Source organism: Polistes canadensis, unplaced genomic scaffold (assembly GCF_001313835.1).
Source record: "Polistes canadensis isolate GaletaPanama2010 unplaced genomic scaffold, ASM131383v1 scaffold_233, whole genome shotgun sequence".
Lineage (NCBI taxonomy): Eukaryota > Metazoa > Arthropoda > Insecta > Hymenoptera > Vespidae > Polistes > Polistes canadensis.
Window position 1 is genome coordinate 220253 of NW_014569780.1, and position 23231 is coordinate 243483.

Below are 23231 nucleotides of genomic sequence, written 5' to 3' on the forward strand. Positions count from 1 at the left end.
ATTTTTGAACAGAACAAATTTTCAAACACCATAACGACAATGATAATAACTGGTTAAAGAATGAAACAAATGTTTACTTTCAATTTAAAACAAGAAAAGTACACCTAGTCCTCAATTTATATACAGTAAATTCGTTTCCAAAAAATATCGTACAAATTGAAATCACAAATAAAATGCAATTCCGAATGTCGTTTAAATTGAAAACTAAGAATAATAATATACGAATATAATATAATATTTGAATATAAATAAAGAATAGAAACGTATTTTATAAAATAATTTGAAAGAATATTTTTAAATTTGTTTCACACGAATAAATAGATATATATATATATATATATATATATATATTTCGTGACACTATTTACATACTTTTTACGATCCGGTGATTTTTCTCCAGTTGACATAGAACATCCTCTATGTAAAAAACCCTTTTTATTGAATTTCTCTGGTGTATGCCAAGAACCTCTTCTTTTGCTATTAGCACTTCCGCTACTGTTTGCTTGTTCGAGACTTCTTTCAAGATTGGCTATGTTTTGTTCAATATCGATCAACATTTGTTGCTCATCTTCCATCACGTCTGATATCGCATAAGAGCTGCTACTTCCGTCGGGTGGATTATATCGTATTTCGAAGCAAACTATGACCTGTGTACATAAATGTCAAAAAACGAATACATTATTACGAATAAAATTCAAATAAATTGTCCACCTTCTTCTTGTGAATTCTAACTATAAAATAATATATATCACTAGATTTTATTTCTTTTTTTTTTTATTTTCAAAAAGGATAAAAAAAAAAACACAAAGAAAAAATGTGTCAGTGTATATCGTAGCACTCAGAAAAATTTGTCAATACCAATTTTCGTTTGATAACGTTACATGTCAGATAGTTCACCTTGCGTGTACTAGTAACGAGTAATCGATATACGTCAACAAATCGATTCCATTCGTTACTGAACAAAAAAATCAAATACGAGTACTGACAGAATACGAAGTAAATAGTAGTTTTTGTATGCTGTTAAAATATACCGAGTTTAAAAATAGATTTAACAATAGTACGTAAATGTAATCTATACGCGTAAATCTACGTATGAATATATTGTGCTAAAATATATTATTTTTTTGATAATAAAATTTACTCATATATTTGCTGGACACACGTTAAGTAATTAAAAAAATTAATAATAGTAATAATAAAATAAATGATTATTATTACCAATCCTATTAACACTATTAATATAATTATTATTATTATTATTATTAATATAATAATGGTAATCTTTCTACATTGCTAGTCGCGAAAAAATAATTGTAATGATAATAAAAACACATGAATTCACTCTGCGATAATAAAATGTCAACAATGTTAATTACAAAACTGCGAAAGTGCAACTAACCGATTGTTCGATGCAAGCTTGCACCTAGTATGAAAGGTCTTTCACATGAACAAAGAAAGATAGATGTTATATACTTGAATGAAAAATTTAAGTCTTTGAAGAATACTAATGATGTAATGATAAGGTAAAATATATCATCCGTGCACTTCCATTCGTTTCTTTTGCCAAAGTACCTCTCGTAAATATTCGCAAGAAAAAAGAAAAAAAAAAAGGAACGGAAGATAAGGATTGAATTTAGTCCCATATAAAAATAAAGAAGCGAGAAAAAGTATAGCTACGTGGTTGTAAATTTTAAATAAAGTTTGTCTTACTGTATAGCTTCTTGTGTTGAAAAGATAGCGAAGGAAACTGTACACCAACGGAATAAAATACAAATTTTATACAAGTACTTCCCTTTTATGGAAGATCGAAAACTAATAGCTTTTACAACGTCAAAAGAAATATGAGTATATATTATATACATTTTATATAATTATATAATAATAATTCTATTAATAAATTATATATATATATTTAGATGTTGTATATACCTATGTGAACGTTATAAAAAAGTTATTTAGCCAACAAACGAGATCACTTTTAATTGGACCAATTACAGTTAATAAACTTACATAAAAACTTACTGCCATTGAAGATTAACTAACAGCAGAGTAATTTCAAGTTTGTTTTTTTCTATAATTTTATATATATATATATTGCAAGACACTTGTAGAAAAAATAAAAAGAATAAAAAAAATTAATAAAAAGAACATTAAAAATGAAGATCCTTACAGGTAGAGGTTTATTATTGAGGTCAACCAGAGAATCCTCAATAGTTATGTGACCTTCTCGTACAACCGTCTGCAGGATTAGACCATATTTTGCGAAGATTTTCTCCATTCTAAGAACCCCACGAGATACCACGGATAATTCCAGTGTTTCTGTTTCCTCCACCGGTCGTCCCAAATTCCACGTGAAACTCTGAAATCAAATGATCAATAATGGATTAGTATAATCCAAATATCAATACTAATTTGATACTAATACTAAAATCTGATCGGTATTTTTTTTCTCATTTTATATCATTAAAAATAAAAGAAAACCAATTTTGTACAGATCATTTATTAGGAAAAATTTTTTATTCTACAACAAGTGAATTACACGCACACTTTATTATTTGCCAATGGAATTACTTTTTCCTTCTTGATACGATATATTATATATATAGCCTATAAAACAAAACAGAAAAAAAAAAGAAAAAGGGTGGAAAAAGAAGAAGTAATATAGCAATGACTTTATTTCTCCACCTTGGTGCGACGCAATCGAATAGGAAAAAAAAGAAAAAAAAAATAAGAGAGAGAGAGGGAGAGAGAGTGAGAAAGAGATAGATAAATAATTTCAAAATCGGTTACGCAATTATGCCGGAGGTTAATGAGGAATAAAATATTTATGAGAAATAAATTCTGAACGGAACGTTTTTATTTCTCGATAAATTGCGTGAGCGGAATAATTTTCTAAAAATAATAAAGTCAAAAGGATAAAACGAATGGTGGACTTATTCTTATCGCAAAATTTTTTTATTCTCCACGAAAATCTCCCTTCTAATTAGGTAGACAAATTTTCTCATAAATTAGTAAACTAAAGAATAAACGTTACGTGCTAACGACTCACCGAATTTTTTTTTTCTAAAATCAACTTTCGTGATAATTAAATCGTAAAAAAAACTTTGATTATTCTTGTTATAATATATGGATCGTTTATTTTGAAAGTAGTGTACAAATTACATTTCCATATTCGAATATCTTATGTTAAGTTTAACAATATATTCAAATATAATTAACGAAATAAAAGATACTACATCCTATTTTATTCTTTTTTGTTATTACTTATAAATAAAGTTGGATTAGAGTACAAAATATATTTTAAGTGTAAGAAATGTTCTTATTAAAAATCCTCACGGTATTATTGTTAAATGTTATATTTCTTTTCTTACGGATAACAAAAAAAAAAACTTTCCGTGCTCGAACGTTTAAAACCCGAAATAACATTTCTTCGTTTATTTTTAAACTTTTTTTTAAGTAGAAAGAATAAGACAAAAAATATAAAAGATACAAAACCACGTTCTTTACTTCTCGCAAATAATTTCAACAATTTTCTCGTTAAATACTTTTCTATATCCATCAATGAGAATTTATCTCTAATACTATCGATTTGTAAGCTATCGATATTGAATTTACATACGAGAATGCTTCGAATCAATGAAAATCATGATTTACGATTCGAATATATAATATAATATTGTTTATGTAGACATATATACGCGCGCACGACACATCAAAGATAAAATATTTTTCTACGATATTTTCTACGGTTACGATAAATCAAGAAACTTTATCATTCCATTCGCTTATATACTGATCATAATTTCACGTTTTATTATCTTCATATTTCTTAGTTTTTCAAAAAAAAAAAAAAAAAAGAAATAGATTTTGTCTTAAGATTATACAGATAGAGAATTTTACAAAAATTATCTAGAATTTTGTTCTCTTATATGAAATCAAATAATTAATCTATCGCAAAACTTTTAACGAAATAACTTTGTTACAATTAAACAAAACCTTAACGATATAACTTTGTTATAAATTGTACAAAAGTTCGTTACACTAATTACAAAACAAGAAATTAAATTGAAATATAAATCAAATTTATTTTGATTAGTTATCTCAACGAAATATAGTTCATTAGTTATATGAATTATTTATAAAAAAAAAAAAAAATATCTTACCTGATTGACCGTGATGATATCTCCATTGTCTTCGAGATTTTTCGAACAATTTGATACCCCTAATAACAGATTAGACAAAATATTATTTATTAAATGTTCGAATTTTTGTCGAAATGAATAATAATATGATTATGATAGACGATACAATTGCAATTTCACGAAAGAAGAAAAAATTTAATGAAATGTTCTAATAAAAGCGAACGAGATCTTTCTTTTAAGTCATTACTACGTTGCATGTGTATATGTATTTAGAAATTCACAGTCTAACACACATAAATCCTCGAAGTAAGTAATTACGTATCCTATAATTTGGTCACGTGTCGCATGTAGATAATATCGAAGCATTCAATTTTCTCTGAATATAATACTTCAAAAGACGAATACTTTTTTTTCTTTTCAATGTGATACTATGCGTACTTTTATAAAAACGTAAATATATTTTATTAAGAAAAATTATTAAAAAATAAAATAATAAACGATACAAATTATTTCAAGCTTTACATGTCGAATATCAAATAGTATCAATTTATACAAAGAAATATTTCATCGAAGACGATTCATTTTTTCCATCGATTTGCTAAAAAAAAAACGAAACATAAGCGTACAATTATAATTTTTAATGCAAACAATAAAGACGAAGAAAAACTCCAAATAAATACGTTTTTTATAAGTATAAAAAAACAAGTGATTATGACGACGTATAAATATGTTTTTCCATCGTTGCAATAATAATCCATTCAAACTGGATTTATAAGAAAACGATTTGTAAGCCGATCGTATTATTTTCTCGTTATTCGCTCTATATATAATACTTAAATAAATCGAACAAATTTATTCTTTCGTCATTTATATTAACTCGACTCTAATTTGTATTCCATAAATTTGAGTAAATCGCGTGTATTGTCATTCACACGCCTGCTTTTTTTTTTATCTTCTTCTCGATCATTCGAAAGGAATAAAATTCAAAAGGAAAAAACACATAATATTATTATATAAAAAGCAAGAAGACAAATTCGCAAAGGTCTTTTCTCGTACGAAAAATAAAATGATCTATGATACGTGTAAGTGAAGAATATACGTGTTACATTATAAATATATAAAATAATAATTCGTTTAGATGAACGATCGTATAATGAGAAAGAGAGAGAGAGAGAAAAAAGGGACGAGAAATGTTTTCCAGCTCTTTATAAAATATTCATGAGAAAACGGAATATTGAAAATGCTTTGTTGGGTTCACATTAAATATCATGTAAATAGACCTCATTTCTCTTACTTAACCCCCTTTCATTATCGATTTTTTTTTTTTTTATCATATTTACATATTATAATAAAAATCTAAAAAGAACGATTGACAATTCTAATTATCTTTGAATGTATCTAGTATTAATAGAATCAATTAACAAAATAACACATGTGGATTTCTCATAGGTAGAAATTATTTAACAAACCATGCATATAATAGTTTTATGCCTATATATCATACGTATAACTCTAAGAAAAGAATTGCTTTTTTTTCCCCCGTAGACCTGAGAATCGCGTCAGAAATGACCTCATGAATAAAGCAAGTGCATTTAGGTAAGAAAGAGAGATAAAAAAAGTACATTGCATGCAGAAAGTAAACGTACGATAAGCACACCTTTGTAACAAACTCCGATACATATAACTAAAAGTAATATATATTTATATACTTTTATGTATATTCAGTATGTGTTCATGTATCTTTTAGTATTACTTTTACGTTAGTTTTCATTACGATACTGCTTTCTCTTTTTCTCTTTCTATCTATAGACGCAATTATTAACACAAATTGTACTACGAATGTATATTCAAAACGCTTATGTTTTTTTTATCCATTCGTACATGCGTGATAGGTACACCAATATTTTATGATCTAATATTAATAATAGCACACTATTTTTTTACTTTCTATTCATTTAAAATGTAACTAGAGAAATTAGAATACGAAAACAACGTACACATTTGAAAATACAAATATTTTATATATAATATATATATATACACGTTTGTTTAATAATTTTTAAAGTATAAATACTTTGCTGCCTTTGCCGTTGTGAAAAATGTAACCGTAAAAATAAAAGAAAAAAAGTAATAAATTATTTGATATGACTTTTTCATTATTATTCCGTCAAATAACGGCACATCTCTACGATAATATGAATTCATTTTGATACAATAATTAATTACAAGCGTACGTCATCTTTGAATATTTTTAACATAACGGGAAAGGAAAAAATATTTCTTCCTTTACGAATCGCGATGTGATTCTTTTTGTTAAAAGATTAGTAAAAAATGTAATATAATCGAGAATTGTTTCATATATCAATGGGAAAAAAAGCTGACTTAAAAACCTCAACGTTATTGATAAACGGAGAAGGAAAACTAAGGCTAAGGATTAAATTAATCTGTAAGCTTTAGCATTTAAAAGAGTATTACCGCAAATAAATACTTCAACTTTCGAGCATTCTATTTAGACATAATTAACGTCCAAGATTTAGACGTAATTAAATGTCCAAGAAAATACGTAATATTATTTCCATCCTACAAAATTCGCTAGAATTTTAATCGCAATTAAACACAATACGAATATCTAATTTCACCAACTTTACTTATTTATTACAAAACAAAACATGAAATATTCATTAAATTAATTATTATACATATACATTATTGATAAGTAAAAAATTATTCTAAATTCCTAATTATAAAAACAAACACACACACACAAAAAATACAAAAGTTCAAACGATTTATGTTAAATATCGTAGAAAATTTTTATACAAAACACATCGTTGAACAATTATAATACAATAATAAATTGTCATATATAGAAAAAAAATATCTATTTAAGTTGTTCGTAAAATAATATCGTTCGAAAACTTCTTCGATTTTAAATATGAACGAAATCGTCGTTTAATTTATCGTTGAAAAGGGAATATTTTATACCGTGCTCTGCCACAAGGTTACTAACTCAAGCTCCGAGTAGAAACTGACATGATTAAATGAAACGTTGCCCTCGATAGGTCACCGAATATACATAATACATAAGAATTTTAGAAGAATATGTGTGTGTGTGTGTGCATTATGATATTTTCATGCATGGTTACTGCCCTTTTTACATAGGCCAATTAGTCGATAGAAGGATAAGTTTTTCAAGTAAACCTCGAGAGCTTGAGAAATAAACGAACACTCTCCCTCTCTCTCTCTCTCTCTCTCTCTCTCTCTCTTTCTCATGTTCTTCGTTTGAGCTGTTTACAGATGATCAATCGACTGTTAAATGTTATCAAGAAAAAAGCTAGGAAAATAAAAATAAATAAAGGACACAAATAAAGAATCGAATAAATTTATTTTCCAACGATATAAACCTTTAGAAGAATCAACTTGTACGAGCACATTCTATATAAACATTTTCTCGACGATATGAAATGAATTTTTGATTCACCCCAATATAAAAATATAATAATAATAATAATAAATGATGTATTTTTTCTCCTCTTTCGTTTTCTATTATTAATTAACTAATTATAAAGTGTATTTACATAAAATAGGGGAGAAATAATAATTAACAAAAGTTAAAATGATACAAGAATTTATATAAAAATATAGTTGTCTATTGAATAAAAAATGATATATGTCCCCCTCCCTCCCCTTTTCGCGATACCTTTTATCCGAGATAAAGATCTTATGGTGAGAATAAAGCGGAATCGATTGGAACAGATATTTTGAATACGGACATTAACATACGCGTGATTTCGATTATCGAGTCCTTTGATAAATTAATCATTCGTACCGAGTGAATTTATATCGAATTAATTGAATACAAGGAGAATGGGGAGGGGGAAATTATAATAAATGAAATGTTAAACCGATAGGTGACGATATTATGCGTAAATATAATGATCGATCGTGAAAATGAACGAAGCGTGTACTAAATATAAATATACATAAGTACATATATGTGTATATATATATATTATATATGTGCATGATATAGAAGTAGGAAAATACCATCATTATTGCAAAATAATGTATTAACGCGTATACGTGGTATTCGTTTGCATATGTATACATTTTAATTAGTGCTTTTAAACGTGAATCCTATTTGAACTAGACAAAAAGTCATTATTTCCATGAATGATAGTGTACTTTTTTTTCGCGGTTTACCACGTAGAATAAATTTAGTATGAGGGAAATCGAACCATCATTATTCTACGACTTACGATAAATTCGTATAACGATCTTTACGACATATAAATAAAAAGAAAAAGGTAGATAATTACGTATATAGTAAAAAAAAAAAACAAAGAAAAAGAGAGAAAAAAGACACGGAAAGAAAATAAAGTATTTGTTTTTGATTAATAACGAATCATCGCAAATAACCGGGGTTATCATTAATATCTGTCACATACAATAAGTTTTATTCTGTCTAATTATTATCCATAATTGTATTATTATTTAAATTCGAATCAACAAACACGTGATAATGACGTAAGAAGCATTATATAAGTTACGATATAAGGTACTTATTAAATGATGAGTACGATCTCGTAATTATCGACAGTTTATTTAAACTACATATAAGTGTTTACTCGTCGATTTATTTGGTCAATAATTTAAACTACGTTAATGCTACTATTTAATTAAAAAAAAATAAAAAAAAAATAAAAAAACAACGCAAAGCAATATTTAAACAGAAATCTGACATAAATACGAGAAAAATATAACTAAAGGGTTTAGTGAAAATCGAGTATAGAAATCAGATAATAGGATAAAAATGCATTGCCGTTTTATTTTGATTGTTTTACCTCGAAAGTCAATCTTCACGAATTTTTCTCCCTTACACTTGAGACCCTGAAAATTTTTCACAACTACGACGAGAGCCATTCTCTTCCTTTCTTCCAATTTTCTTTCTTAATTCGATTATTATCGGAGGTTTTAATCCCTCTTAACCGTGATACTTGTATCAATGAGGTGGCGACTACCCACTGAGTCAAACGTTCCCGCCGTTTCTCTTTCATTCATGCTACTTTTCCTTCAGAACGAACGATTATCGATAGAAGGAAAAAAAAAAGAAATAGAAAAGAAAAGAAAAGAAAAGAAAAGGAAAGAAAAGAAAAGTAAAAATAGAATCTTTCTAAAGGAAATAGATTTGAAAATTTTCTATCTCTTCAAAAATAATTTATTATAGAATAAAATTCATATAAATGAGACAAAAATAAATGAACATTTGTTATTAGAAAAAATGATTTCAACTAGGACACAAATAAAAACAAGAAAAGAAAAGAATTTAATTAGATGGACACCCCTGTAAGGCGGGGATGGGGATTTGAATAAATTGACAAAGCACTTTTAAAATAACTAAATTAATGTTATATGATTATATGAATAAAAACGTTTAAAGGTTTTCTCGTCGATAACGTGACGAACGGTGCCTTATGGTGTCTGGCCTCGAACTACCTCGAGATCGTACTCTCAAGCAACCAACCACCCTAAAAAGCAACCTCTGAACCAAGCGGAACATTTCGCGCAGACGCGACTCGTATTCGTTCTACATTCCAAATACGCGTAACGTATCATGAAGGTACTTATTTATCAACGTGTACGCACCTTTGCCAACAATCATAGCATTAATTAGCGTAATGCCATGATACAACAAAAAATCTTACTGCAATAGGGAGATTAAAAAAAAAGAAAACAAATAAACCAACAAAACTATAAACAATTAAGGACTTTAAAATACATTTGTCATTTTTTAACGTTTTATCGTTAAGTTATTGAAATAATTTTTTAATAATTTTATATCATTCATTTACTAATCAATATATATATATATATATATATATATATATTGTTATTTAATTTTTAATTGTAAGTATATATAATATTGTTAAAATGATTTATATATGATTAGTTAATTTTTATAATACATTGTGTGTCTAATTCAATCGAATTTTTCAAAAGTTTTTATGAAAATGAATGATATCACGAGTCGAGAACGAAAAGCATTGAAAAATGATCTCTGTAAAAAAAAATTACACAGAATGTCTTAAATTGAATTAACGTTGATTCCGACGAATAACATCTACGTTTTTTAATCTTTATCCATAGATAGAAAAATATGAAAGAGAGAGTTTATTCAAACGTACTAATTATAAATTGCGTGTGGGGTTTTTGATAAATGATGAAAGGCTCTTTAATTGGATGAACGTTAGCGCAAAACAATAAAATATAGTCAGAAATACAGAATTTTGTTTAATTATAAAGCCTCATTGGTATTATTTCAATGTTTCTAGAAAGGTTCTTACTCGTTTTCCTTCTGATTTGCTTAATTACCTGGATTCCTATGTACAAAGAGAATATTTGATATGTTGGTTGAACAAACGCGTAGGAGAACACGAGGAACTCATGTTAAAAATCATTCCGCATATCGAACATATGTATTTAAATCTAATTCTATACGTACAACGTCTAATTTTAATCGAATTGTTATATTATACAAAAAAATATTTATATAAAAAAGAACAAAAAAAAAAAGTCGAGATTTCAGTAAAATATTTTGCAAAGATAAAAAAACTTTTCAAGGTAGACTAAGCTCGCACTAAGAAAAGAAAAAGAAAAAATAATATTTGCTTTATCAGTATCGCGTGACCTGTATCATTTGTAAGAGTTGGGTTCGCACGAAAAATCTTACTTCCTTCACAATTCCTTTAAATCTAACCATCTTATAAGATTCTGATGTGTGTGTGTGTGTGTGTATATATCAAATTTCATTATTATTATTATTAACTAGATATATTATACTGACTTATGTGTTTTATAGCGAATAAATAAAATTGATTATTCTCATCCGCATGATTTATTATTTTTGTTTTCTAATATTTCTTTCCTACGTGCACGAATTAATAAAGAAAACAAATGATTCGATATAAGATATTCGATAAAAAGAAATAAAAAAGAAAACCCTTTTCTTTTCTTTTTTATAAATCGTAAGAAATAAGTGTTAGAATTTTCTGATCCTTTTTTTTGGTTTTAATTTTATTAGAAATATCTTCCTAACATTTTCCGAATAAATTGCTTCATAAAGTGGTTAGAAAGTGGTTTATTTGCGGTAGAACGAACGGAGAATAGGTCAAACGTTATGAGTAGACTGATGGAATTAAACGATTAACCCTTTACTTCATCCTCCCGATGTGTTAATACATTGTTAAATGTTAACCAAAAAAAAAAAAGAAAGAAAAAGAAAAAAGGTAAAAGAAAAAGAAGAAAAAATGTACAAGCAATAAACGTCTAATTATAGGTAAGAGCAAGTGGCTATGCAATTATGCAGTTATCGTATCTCTAATCTTTTTCTCGGTTCACGTTTAGCTCGAAAATTGCATCGAACTCGATAATCAACCGATAGTCAAGTTCAATTTCCAAAAGCAATCTAGATAAAAAGGATAAGTAAATAAAAGAATCTAACGCAGTAACTTTCTCACACATATTTAAACACTTTCTAATGACACAAATGGGGATCTTAAGAAAACAGAGATCTAAAGTTTACAAATCATATTTAAATGTTAAAATCGTTTATTTATACCTATAGTCAATATCCAAACTTAGATAGTGAGATCCTTTGCTAAGTAACTTAATTAAAAGTAGAATTAAGAAAGTTTCTGTCGAAAAAAAGAGAGAGAAAAAAAGAAAGAAAGATAGAAAATAAGCAAATAAATGAAAAATCCTAGAGTTTATATATAAAATCATATAAAATTTTTTAAAATACGTATATATATATATATATATATATCATATCATATCATAGTAAGTATAATCCTTGCCTTTTGCAAGGACGTATAAAAATAATTATGCAAATACACGCATACATAGATACATATATACGTAAATAAATAAGTAAACGTATTATATACATCCTATTCGTATTATAGCAACAAAAAATTAGTACGAAAAGAAAGAAAGAGCATCCAGGGATTTTTCTGATCGTAGAGTAAATCTGTGATAGGGTAGCGTGAATCGGGGTCAATCTCGATTCTCTCCCAGATGGAATTTTAATAGTACCTAAGGAAAAGTACCTACTACGTATACGTATTACATATATACGAAGTGAAGTTTAGACACGAAGGTCAGCGAAGCGAGTAGAGAGCTCTGGTAAGCTTCTTTGGAAAGACAAAGTGGTGGTCCGTGTTCTTGGGGGTGTGCGGGGGTGGATCAATAATGGAATGGGGTTTGGCTGGGATTTCTCAGCGCCATCCTACCATACGATTTGGAACTAACAACTGTTGCTTCACACACTCTTCGAACAATTTATTTTTATTTTATTTGATTTTTTTTTATAATATATGCATATTATTTCTCTAAGAGCTGACTATATTTATGAAAATTCGATCATTTTCTTCCTAATCGTATTATTTGTCGTAACATCAAACCCTTGTACCCCCACCCCCCACCCCACCTCACCGTTTTTATTTCTATCACGATTTCTTTTTCACCCTTTTTCTATTTTTCTCTCTCTATCTCTCTCTCTCTCTTTTTAGTTTCACGTTTTATTTCAATAAATCCTACAAAATACGTTTCATTTCTTTATGATCGTACTACCTACCTCTCTACTACCGTGATATAAAACGCTTAAGTAAAGACTTTTACAAAATACCGATTCTGAAAGTGATAGGTTTTCTTCCAAACAAAAATGTGAAGAAAAAATATGAAGTCTATTTATTTCTCTCTCTCTCTCTCTCTCTCTCTCTCTCTCTGTCTCTTCGTTTTAATTTTATTTATAAAACGTCATAGATATATATATATTTTTTTTTATATATAAAAGCAAAACTCGAGAAAATACGGTTTCAAGCTTGATCGCGAACAATTCTCATAGCATGATTGACTTTTTCCGACGGTTAAATCTCCAGTTTCTTTTTTTATCCTTTTTCTCTCTCTCTCTCTCTCTTTCTCTCTCTCTCTCTATCTCTCTTTCTTCCTTTCTTGTTATTTAAAGAGTATGATATAACTAAATTGCGGATTTATATGCAGCGAAAATGTTTACCTTATCATCGTCTATTTTTCTTTTTTTCTTCTCCTCTTTTTCTTGACACCATCATCAATTTTGATCAAAAATCTAAATTTTCCAAACATTAAAATATTATTATTAAAAATAAAATTATTCATAAAAATTATACGATTAAAGTCGCGTTTGTAACTCTAGAAATGATATTTATTATAATATAGATTAAATATAAGTATTGAAAAAAAAATAAATAAAATAAAATTCCAAATAAAATACTTTATCTGTAATAATTAATTTGGAACTAATTTTGATGAACAATGCTTCAGTAATATGTTTGGTTTCTGCGAAGACAAAAAAAAGAGAGATTAACTTTTGAAATCATCTAACGATAAATTAGAAAACTATTTCAATGTATATTTTCTTAAGAAAATATTTTTTAGATAATTTTAATTTACTAAGACAAAATCCCAATTGTGCAAAGTGTTAATTTTATTATACTTAAAACAAAGTATTAAATTCATCAAAGGCTTTCCTCATTCGAGATAGAATCGAGATAGAAATGAATCTTTCAAATGGTTTCAAATCATGATACATAATAAATATTATAGAAGAGTCACAAAATAAATTTGCAACGCAAGTATAATAAAATAGAAAAGATGATTCATGTGATGATTCTGTATGAGCACTTTTATTCCTCGGTGGAATCATACACAGTACCTTTCTCGGATTCTACCTGTTTAAAATTAAAGTTTTCACATTCACTCAGAAAAGTATACTAACTGCTTGCCTATTATCTATATTTAAAAAGAGCAAAAATGCAGTTGCAGTTGCAGTTGCAGTTGCATTTGCAGTTGCAGTTGCATTTGCAGTTGCATTTGCAGTTGCAGTTGCAGTTGCAGTTGCAGTTCCAGTTGAAGTTGCATATATCGAAACTTAATTATTTACATATACCGGACTCAATCATATACATCGAACACTTATTTTAAAAAATAATTACCAAGGATTATTTTAAAATACTGAAAAAATAAATAGTCCTTGTTAAAGTTTAGTAAGAATAATTATTTCTTCTTATTCCATTAACGTTCTCGAGTCCGAACGATAATTATAACGATAGTATGATACATAATGTGATAGCGGAAAAGTTTTGAAAAAGTGTAATACGTTCTCCGTCGGTGACCGTAAAGGCGAGTTAATAATGATACCTTTTAACGTGAAAATCAATGCATCGTGCAACGATACGTAAGTGTAATACCTGTATATATCTCTGCGTGCTTATATTACGCGTTTTTTGGTTCTTTTATATCACACTTTTTTTTCTACCTTATTAAACATCTCAGCAAACAATAGGATCATTTAAGTTCTTACTTAATCTCCTACCTTATAATATATTACGTATCTCGGTAAATAATATTATAAGATAAGAGTTATATTATTTAACACGTTTCCTGCCACGTGTGCCATTTTTATTTGGCAAGTAACGTATTAACGAATTATTCACCTTCATTATCCTCTACCCAAAATATTCTTTATTCAACTTGAAATTAAAATGATACAAACGTAATATATTACTTCTATATATATAATGTATGCATGTATCACCATAAAAAATATAACGCATAGGAAAGATTTAATATTTAGATATGTACATACATAAAATTTCCCTATACAGTTTAAAACTGTATTTATTATAGTATATTTATCCATTCTTCGAAAATCCTTTTCTATTATTTTCTTCTTTTTCTTTTCCATTACTTTAGCATTAGTAAGTGCATCCATATTTTGGAAGGTTCACGTACTACATTATTGATCTTCTTTTAATTAAGAAAGTATGAAAATAATAAGAAAGTCCTTTTTAGCTATTTAAAAAGGAAGATTATCTCGTTAGGAAAAATGTTGTTTTTCCTATTAGCCCATCTTTTTCTTAAAACTTAAGAAAAAGTACACCACTCACATGGTCACATACCTTTTCATATCATACAAACCTATATCACAGTATTTGATAAAGTTGAAAAAGAAAAAAAAGAAAATGATTATAGAAAAATATTCGAACGATATAGAGAAATTGTAAATAAACAAATTTTTTTTTTGTCGATTATTTTTCTTAAATACGAGTCTCCCTTATAATATTTCCCATCATTGGAAGCATTTTTATCTTATCCGTGATGTAATTCACATAAACTCGAACAAACTCCAAGTGCGTGTAAAGGAAATAAAATATGCCGAAGTAGAAGCAGAATAGTACTATATTATGAATGATGTACAGTCTAAAAAAAAAAAGAAAAAAACAAAATTAGAAAAAATAGGGCCGCATTTGTCAATGAATCATTTGGAATCGTAACTTTTGTAAAAAAACAAAACAAAAGAAAACAACAAAAATTTCTACGAATTCAAATTCGATAAGGGCTCTTCGATATATAGGGCCTAAAAGTTTAAATTGAGAAAAAACGGGGAGAATAAAAGATAATATAAAAATACTATAATAAAAATTCTGTAGCATTTAAGATACTTACATCTTTAGTTGCATCCGTGCTCTCGGTACAGTAGAGAGATCATCCTTCAAGCAATATTGTCTAGCTCCCAATATACTGGTCTTCATGAATTCTATCTGGTTGACTTTGGATCCATCAATTTGGAAAAGTTCTTTATCCTTCGAATTCATCTCACCCGAAAGTATTAGTAAATTCGTATTGTGAAAGTACCATTCTCGCGTAGTAAAATATTCCAATAAATTAAGGCCATTCGCAATCTTTTTTTGAAGACGTACCATACTGGAACAAAAATAAATGATCCGGAATAAATAATCCAGACTTCTTCGTCAGTACTTCATACGCAAACTTCGTGTATTTATAATTTATACTTACAATCTTTGTTGCAAAAATATTAACAGCAAGAAATCGATAAAGTAAGCCGGTATGATATGAAAGAAGAAATGCATAATATCGTGAACCCATTTGCTTTTCCGTAGGTTGCCGTCCGGATACCAAAGCATTCCATCAAATGGATACTTGTTAATAATATATCTACCATTTTCTATAAGTTTACCCCAGGACATTCGTTCAATGGAGTTTTGCGTAACGTTATAAACCGGAATGTTTTTCGATCTGCGATTAAAAATAATCACGATGTTATTATTTACTTAATATTATATTAAACATCAATGAAATTGTGTGTGTGTGTGTTCTTAACAATTAATTAACAATTAATTAACAATTAATTAAAATAAAAAGAAATTATTTAATAATTAAATGTTTAACTTACTTGTTCCTATTTGAAGCTTCCTTATAAGCGATCGTAATCAATGCATTAATAGCAAAATCAACGGGCATAACTTCGGCACAATAATCAGGATCGCAATGCATCGTTCTCAATACACCTTTTCCGGAAGCAATCATCATACCTATTGGTCCGTTTAAATTATCCACCCAACCTGGCAAAGGTTCTTTAACAGCCGGTACAACTGTAATAACCAGTGTTATTAACTCTTCGATTTAATATCTAATAAGTACGTTTACTTCGCCTCTTTTTTTATCTTCTTCTTCTTCTTCTTCTATTTATTTAACACTAGATTTTGAAAACACATCTATTTGACATGAACAATGAAAATAATTCAAAACCCAATGGATAGAAAATATTCTGTAATCGTAAAATTATCTAATTTCTTCATCGAAAAAAAGATTTTTTGTTGAAATTCATTATTAAATATTCTTTACATTAGCTTATACAATTATAGATAATATTCCATGTTATATTAAAACAAGTTAAGAAAATTGTCAAATTAAAAAGCAAAATTCGAAAACTTCTTAACTATTAATATATGTTTGCGCATATATTTTTATTTACATGTATATACCAACAAAATCTTTCAAAATTTATCGCGTATCTAGTCGTATAACAATAAATCTTCCTCAAATATACATAAAATCCTCTAAATACCAAAGGATCGGTTTATATATGACTTTCTTTATAACACATGATCGCATTGATCGAATAAACTACGTTCCTCTACTACATCATCTTTTATCAAAATTCTTGTCAGGAAAAAGAGAGAGAGAAAGCAATAGCAGAATCTTGCAAAAGTTCTCAACCCTTCGCATTAAATATTTCTTATATTTACCAATGGAAGGTCTCGTTATGACGACTGGCATGTTAGGATACTCATCGGTTACTATTTTCTCCGTCAAACGTTTTGTGTACGTATAAGTATTCGGATGCGGAGCTATCAATCTAGAATCATAAAAATAATAAAATCAAGAAATTACATAATACAATATAAATCTTATTCTATTGAACGAGTTAAATAATTTAGAAAAAAAGAAGAAAACATATGAAATAAATTAACCCTCTGCGAGATAAAATATGATCGAAACAATTTTCAAAGATACTAAAATGTCGATTATACTTTTTTTTCTAGATTAATTCTCGCATTTATCAAATGTTGAATCTCAAAGGTAATTAATCAATTAGGTGACAGATACAATATTGCTTATATTTATCAGCAATATAAAAAAAAAAAAAAAAAGAAATAAAAATAAACGGTATTGATGGATGACATGAATGAATGAAATAAATATAATAATGTCGAATTAATTATACTTAGGCGTGATAAAATCGATGATTTCCTCGTCCAACCACTGAACAAGTCTTATTACGTCTTGAGGATCGTCTGTTGAATCGTAAACTCGTTCACCTAGTTCCACCTGATCGACATGACAAAATGCCGTGCTCAAGTGTACGAAAACTTCTAACTTTTTCATATCCCTGCTCAGATCCAACATTCTCTTGGTCCCAATCTTTAATAACAAACCCATTATCGTTTAATTTCTGAGGAACTAAAAAATTGGCAAACTTTTTAACACTAAATCTACCACGCGCGGTTAAATGATTGCGTAATTTATAAAAAGAAAATAGACATTATTCATTTCTAAAGGAAAGAAAATATTTAATTCGCTATCCAATTGGCTAAAATCTCCTTCCGTTTTAAGATATATGGTTTTTTTTATAAATATTAAATTAATATGAATAGGTATATACATGAAATAAGGGTAGGTTTTTTAGTGTTAAATAAGCTTCGAATCTATGTAACTTCAATGTTACATCTTCGTATCCGAGGTATTAATATTTGATAAATTATATGTCGTAATATTTAATGAAACGGGAAAAAGGAAAGAAAATTCATTTAGATGCGATATAAAAAGAGAGAGAAAAAAAAGAAACTTATTCCAAATATCAATAGTTTTACCAAATTAAAATCGACCGCTTGTTTCAATGTTGTGTCCAATTTAACCATGGCTGCTACATGAAAGACTATTTGAGTTTCGTTAATTAACATTTCTCGTTGTTCGTCACTCAGACCAAGATTAATCAAAGAAATATCTCCAATTATAGGTATCAATTTTTTGAAAACTTCTGGCTTTTCTTTACGGATTCTTGCAAACATCTGAAAAAAAATATGTAATCCCGTTTCTTAACGATACCTTTTAAATTTATACGCAAAACTCACCGGTAATTTGAATATCTGAGTGATACGTATGTCAGGACTGATGCCTCTTTTCGATCTTATTAACATATAAATTTTGTCAAGGTCGCTGCAGCTATAAAGCAATTTCTCAATAAGAACCTTTCCCATAAAACCGGAACCACCGGTAATGAAAATAGTTTTGCCGTTATAATACGACTGTATTTCGCTTTTTTCCTCCATGATTTCTTTCTATAACAAACGAGATTGTTAGTTGAAGATTAATTCATCGGAAAATTTCAGACCGTTTGTGGATTTGCATGGAGGAAACATATAAACGAGAATTCAAATTCGTTATTAGATTATATTTTCAATGAATTTAACTGGTAATTTTTCAATCTTAAAAAAAAGAAAAAAAGAAAAGAAAACAAGCGATGTTCCAAGTAAGACGTTCCACTAGGAAGATTTAACTGTAAATAGGTGAAAGTATAGGTGAAAATAGTTGAAAGTCGACTGAAAGACTGGTTTAGTGATAAACATAGGCATAAGGTTTAATCTAATGAATGATTTATAGAATGATTTATAGAATTCTTTTATAGCTCGATCAGAAATAAATACTTGATTTGTCACTTTATTTTATACAAAAAAAAAAAAAAAAAGAAATTCAAAACAAAATTTGTCAACTTGTTTTGATCTATCCAACAAGGAATAAAAAACAATTTGTAATATTTATCTAATATTTATCATCCTCGATGACTCCGTTTGAAAATTATTTTCAATAACCGAAGCCAAATTTTCTTTTTTCTTTTTCTAAATATTATTTATTCCTCTAAAATGATAACTCTTCATTGAATTAACGAACCGTGAGCACACTAAAGATATCAAAAAAAAAAAAAAACAACTGTTATAATAAAACATTAAATCACTTACATGACGAAAGCACCTTTCTCTTAACGCGGAACTAGTTTAACAAGCAAACAAGAAGCGGTTCAACTAATCAAAAATCTATGTTAAACTTCAAATCATTTCGTTCCATCTACAATGATGAAATTATGTTGAGTCATATGAAAAAAACATTATTTTAATAGAAATTTTTTTCACTCATGGATATCCTATAGAGATTGGCCAACATCAAAAGAAATATTCGAAATTCTTAGTATAAAATTATTTATTGAAATAATTTGTTGCATCAGCACTTTGCGATATCAACGTCTTGCATTCTATAGCCAATAATAAGACAAAATATAAAATTATAAAAATAATAATGAAATAGTTTTTTTGTTTATACGGAAATTAGTGATTATCGAACGCTGTTATTTTATATTTTATTTTTTTGGTTTGTTAACGCTAAATACAATTATTGTTAAAATCGTCGTAGAGAGTAATATCAATGTCGTATATAAACAAAATCATCACCCTATAGAATTTGATCGTAAATTTCAATTTGAATGTACACGATGTCAGAGGTATCTTACACATCCCGATTACGTGTTTGTAATCTATAAACAACTATGAATGAAACCATCGATAAATTTATGGTATATATACAGAGATACTTTACGAACTGACATTTATATCCGCTTTAAACGAGAGAAGAAGGAGATAAATAACTGTAAGATGTTGTTCCGAACTCGTGTGTTATTTAAAATATGTAACGTCTGGTAAGAATGATTTTTTTTTCACCTTCGGTAGATAAAAACTTTGTTTAACATTTCTTCGTGTAAGAAATATTACAAGCCTATGAATGAACTTTTCCTCAATCCTGTATCAAATTTTTTAATAATTACGAAAGTTGAGATGATATAACGTGAATTTTGGATACATGACATCATACAAATGCGTGAATAGTTGCAATAAACTTTTTCACCTTTTATAACGACGAGTTTTTTTTTACACAGAAAAAAATCAATCGTACTTTCCACAATGCAAGTATATTAGACACTAAATACGAATAATAAAGAACCAATATGTGAAACAAATATCACACAAAAAATCGACCGCGAAAGATGTATTAACGACACAAAGTTGAAGAACTCACTGAGCTCTTACGCAGCCTTTCATTAACTTTTGTACCGTGTATACTATAAATTATCTCAAACCGGATACGTGACTGGCTATGTTCTCTCCCACCACATTAACAATGCGAAATAGTCATTATTTAAGGTTTTTAGGCGTATTTTGTTAAATGAATGTATTTAATTATTGTTACATGAATTCCTCTTTTTTTTTTGTTTACTAAATAACCTGGTATGCTAGATTTAATTGAAGATATATTATTTATAAGCGGTCTTTAGAGATGATCATAATATATGTACAATTAAAATGTAAAAAAGAAAAAGAAAAAAAACAAACTATTAGAAAATAATTCCTACTCTAATAACAAACTAAATAAATTTCTCGTTAAATATCTTCAACGTTCGATTAATTTTCAATCGATTTGTTGTTACACTCGTTTTTCTTTTTAATTTAGAAAGTTATTATTTGAAAAAAGAAAACACTCTAAGGATAATGAAAAGATTGAAATTATATTGATCAAAGATTGAAATTATATTGTAAATATTAAATAATTGAAACATTTCTTTTTTTTTTTTAACGAGAATAAGAACGTTTTTCTTCGATGTCAATTTTCTTATTAATCCCCCTATAAATTGGAAAAAAAACTCAAATTATTCTATTCGATAAATAATTATTCTAAAACCACATCGCGTAGAATTGATTAGAATTTATAACATTTCATTTATTATATTTGTCTGAAATCTATTTACAAAAAATTAAAACGTAATTTACGAAAGATCTTTATCTTTTTTAAGTTAGAGTAACGGATTCGATGTTACGTACCGAATGAAAAAACAAATTCTTTAACTCTGCTTTCGAAATATATGTCAGAATATAGTAGAAGTTGCACTTAGGTATATGCACTTTTATTTTCTCTCTTTTAACTGGAACTTCTAAAGGACTTTAAAAGTAACAACAAAAATGTGGAATTTTTTGGTATGTCCATAAATGAAATTTTGCACGAATACTACGAAAATAAAACTATCAATGCTTGCGTATAAGTCTTTTTGCTTGTTGTTTCAATAATTAAAAAGATTATTATAATATGAATAATAATTTACGTATAAAAAAAACGGAATTTAATTAAATTTTTATATAATTAAAATTCTCTACAGAAATAAAATGATGAACTTTCTCTTTCTATTTTATTTTTATTTATTTCTTATCGTCTTTCTTGTTCGTTTTCTTTCTATGATTTCTCCAGAATATATTACACTGTACTCTATAAACACTAAATCCTTAATTCGTTGTCTGCGACGCAAGCTTTATATGTTTTACTATGGACGCAAGAATTCTGAAATTAAATAAAAAAACAACATAATAATACTGATCACAAATGACCCGTGCAGTTTCATTACAAAATAATATTTTAAATTACAATACACTTCATATATTTGCGCAAATTCGTCATTTTGGTACAAAAGAAAAATAAAAATAAATAAAATATTGACGTAAGTTTATTACATCATATTTAAGCAGTGTATACTTAAACAAAGTATCCTTTATTTTACATCTTTGTATTTCTATGTTAATTAATAACTATTAACGATGAACGAGTATATTTGTTCAGTTTTCACCTAAATTAAACTCGAGTCTTAAAATATAAGTTAAATATATTTAAGAATTCTTAAACATTTTTACATCCTCTCCAATGTACAATATTTACCAAGAATAAATATGGTATTCGTTAAAAAGATTGAAAATAATATTTTAATGTCATTGTTATTTTTTATGCAGCCTTACTGACAAACAGATTACCGATAAACTTTCCGTTCACTTTATTGTTATTCCTACTACTCCTCGGTTAACTGCGCATATAAAAATGCATGATATTTTGAACTTTTTCATAGTTACATACATACAATGTCAGCATTGTACATATTTCCTACATATTTACATTCCAAATGTTCAATGAGTCAGCATTAGTTACAAATTTCACAATTTTTAATTCTTTATTTTAAATTATAATCTGCCTTGCTATAAAGCTATTGACTATTAATGATAATACTACAAGAAATTCGTAATCTATCCGAATAATATTAATTTGTATTGTGTATAAAGAAACGCTATTTGTTGAATTGCGTTAAAAAAAAAATATATGATACTATTTATAACTTCATCTAAACTTAACGTCAAAATAACAAAATATATATATATAAAAAATAGGTTGCAATTTTATCTCAAACTCCACGTCAACAGAACAGTCGCATGAGAAAACATCAGATAAAAGAAAACTGGATCTCTTGTAAGAGTGAAAAGTACGTATTGGATCTATTATCACGGTGTGAGAAAGCTACAGAGAAATCGAAAACAGAATACCGACCGTACTAAAAAGAAAAAAAAAAGAAAAATATAGGACCATTGCTAAGTGAAAGTATGAAATATTACGAAAACATTTTTCGTAATGTTGTCTCGAAAATTTCTTACGAAAAAATATGTTACGCGAGTATCGATGAATACATTGTAATAATTCACATTTTTAAAACAATTTTACATTTTTTCTTTATCCGATAAGTAAGAAAACGAAGACAAATAATCATTATTT

At 27.5% G+C, this 23231-nt stretch overlaps 2 protein-coding genes across 3 annotated transcripts in view; both read right to left on the bottom strand.

Annotated features, from left to right (window-relative positions):
* The window catches only part of LOC106790364 (otoferlin-like), a 28425-nt gene extending 18778 nt beyond the window's left edge, over positions 1-9647 (bottom strand). For both annotated transcript variants that reach the window (XM_014755188.1, XM_014755187.1), the window contains exons 1-4: positions 8987-9647; positions 4164-4222; positions 2171-2359; positions 373-647 (exon numbers count right to left, since the gene is read on the bottom strand). In XM_014755188.1, coding sequence (XP_014610674.1) covers positions 373-647; positions 2171-2359; positions 4164-4222; positions 8987-9065 — 602 coding nt within the window. In that variant the 5' untranslated portion in view covers positions 9066-9647. The remainder of the gene's footprint in view (positions 1-372; positions 648-2170; positions 2360-4163; positions 4223-8986) is intronic.
* Positions 9648-14679: 5032 nt separating this feature from the next.
* LOC106790366 (putative fatty acyl-CoA reductase CG5065) lies at positions 14680-20685 on the bottom strand. The gene is made up of 9 exons (XM_014755190.1): positions 20499-20685; positions 18677-18883; positions 18416-18613; positions 17770-17966; positions 17291-17400; positions 16435-16633; positions 16038-16277; positions 15687-15944; positions 14680-15440 (listed from the first exon to the last, which is right to left on the bottom strand). The coding sequence occupies exons 2-9, from the start codon at positions 18872-18874 to the stop codon at positions 15278-15280; spliced, it is 1563 nt and encodes a 520-aa protein (XP_014610676.1). The 5' UTR covers positions 18875-18883; positions 20499-20685; the 3' UTR covers positions 14680-15277.
* Positions 20686-23231: the final 2546 nt, after the last annotated feature.

Coding starts and splice junctions, on each gene's coding strand:
- LOC106790366 (XM_014755190.1), bottom strand. CDS start 18,874: ATGGAGGAAAAAAGCGAAATACAGTCGTATTATAACGGCAAAACTATT. Junction 17,967..18,415: donor AAGCGGTCGATTTTAATTTG/GTAAAACTATTG, acceptor TTGTTATTAAAG/ATTGGGACCAAGAGAATGTT. Junction 15,441..15,686: donor GCACGGATGCAACTAAAGAT/GTAAGTATCTTA, acceptor TTTTTTTTTTAG/ACTGTACATCATTCATAATA.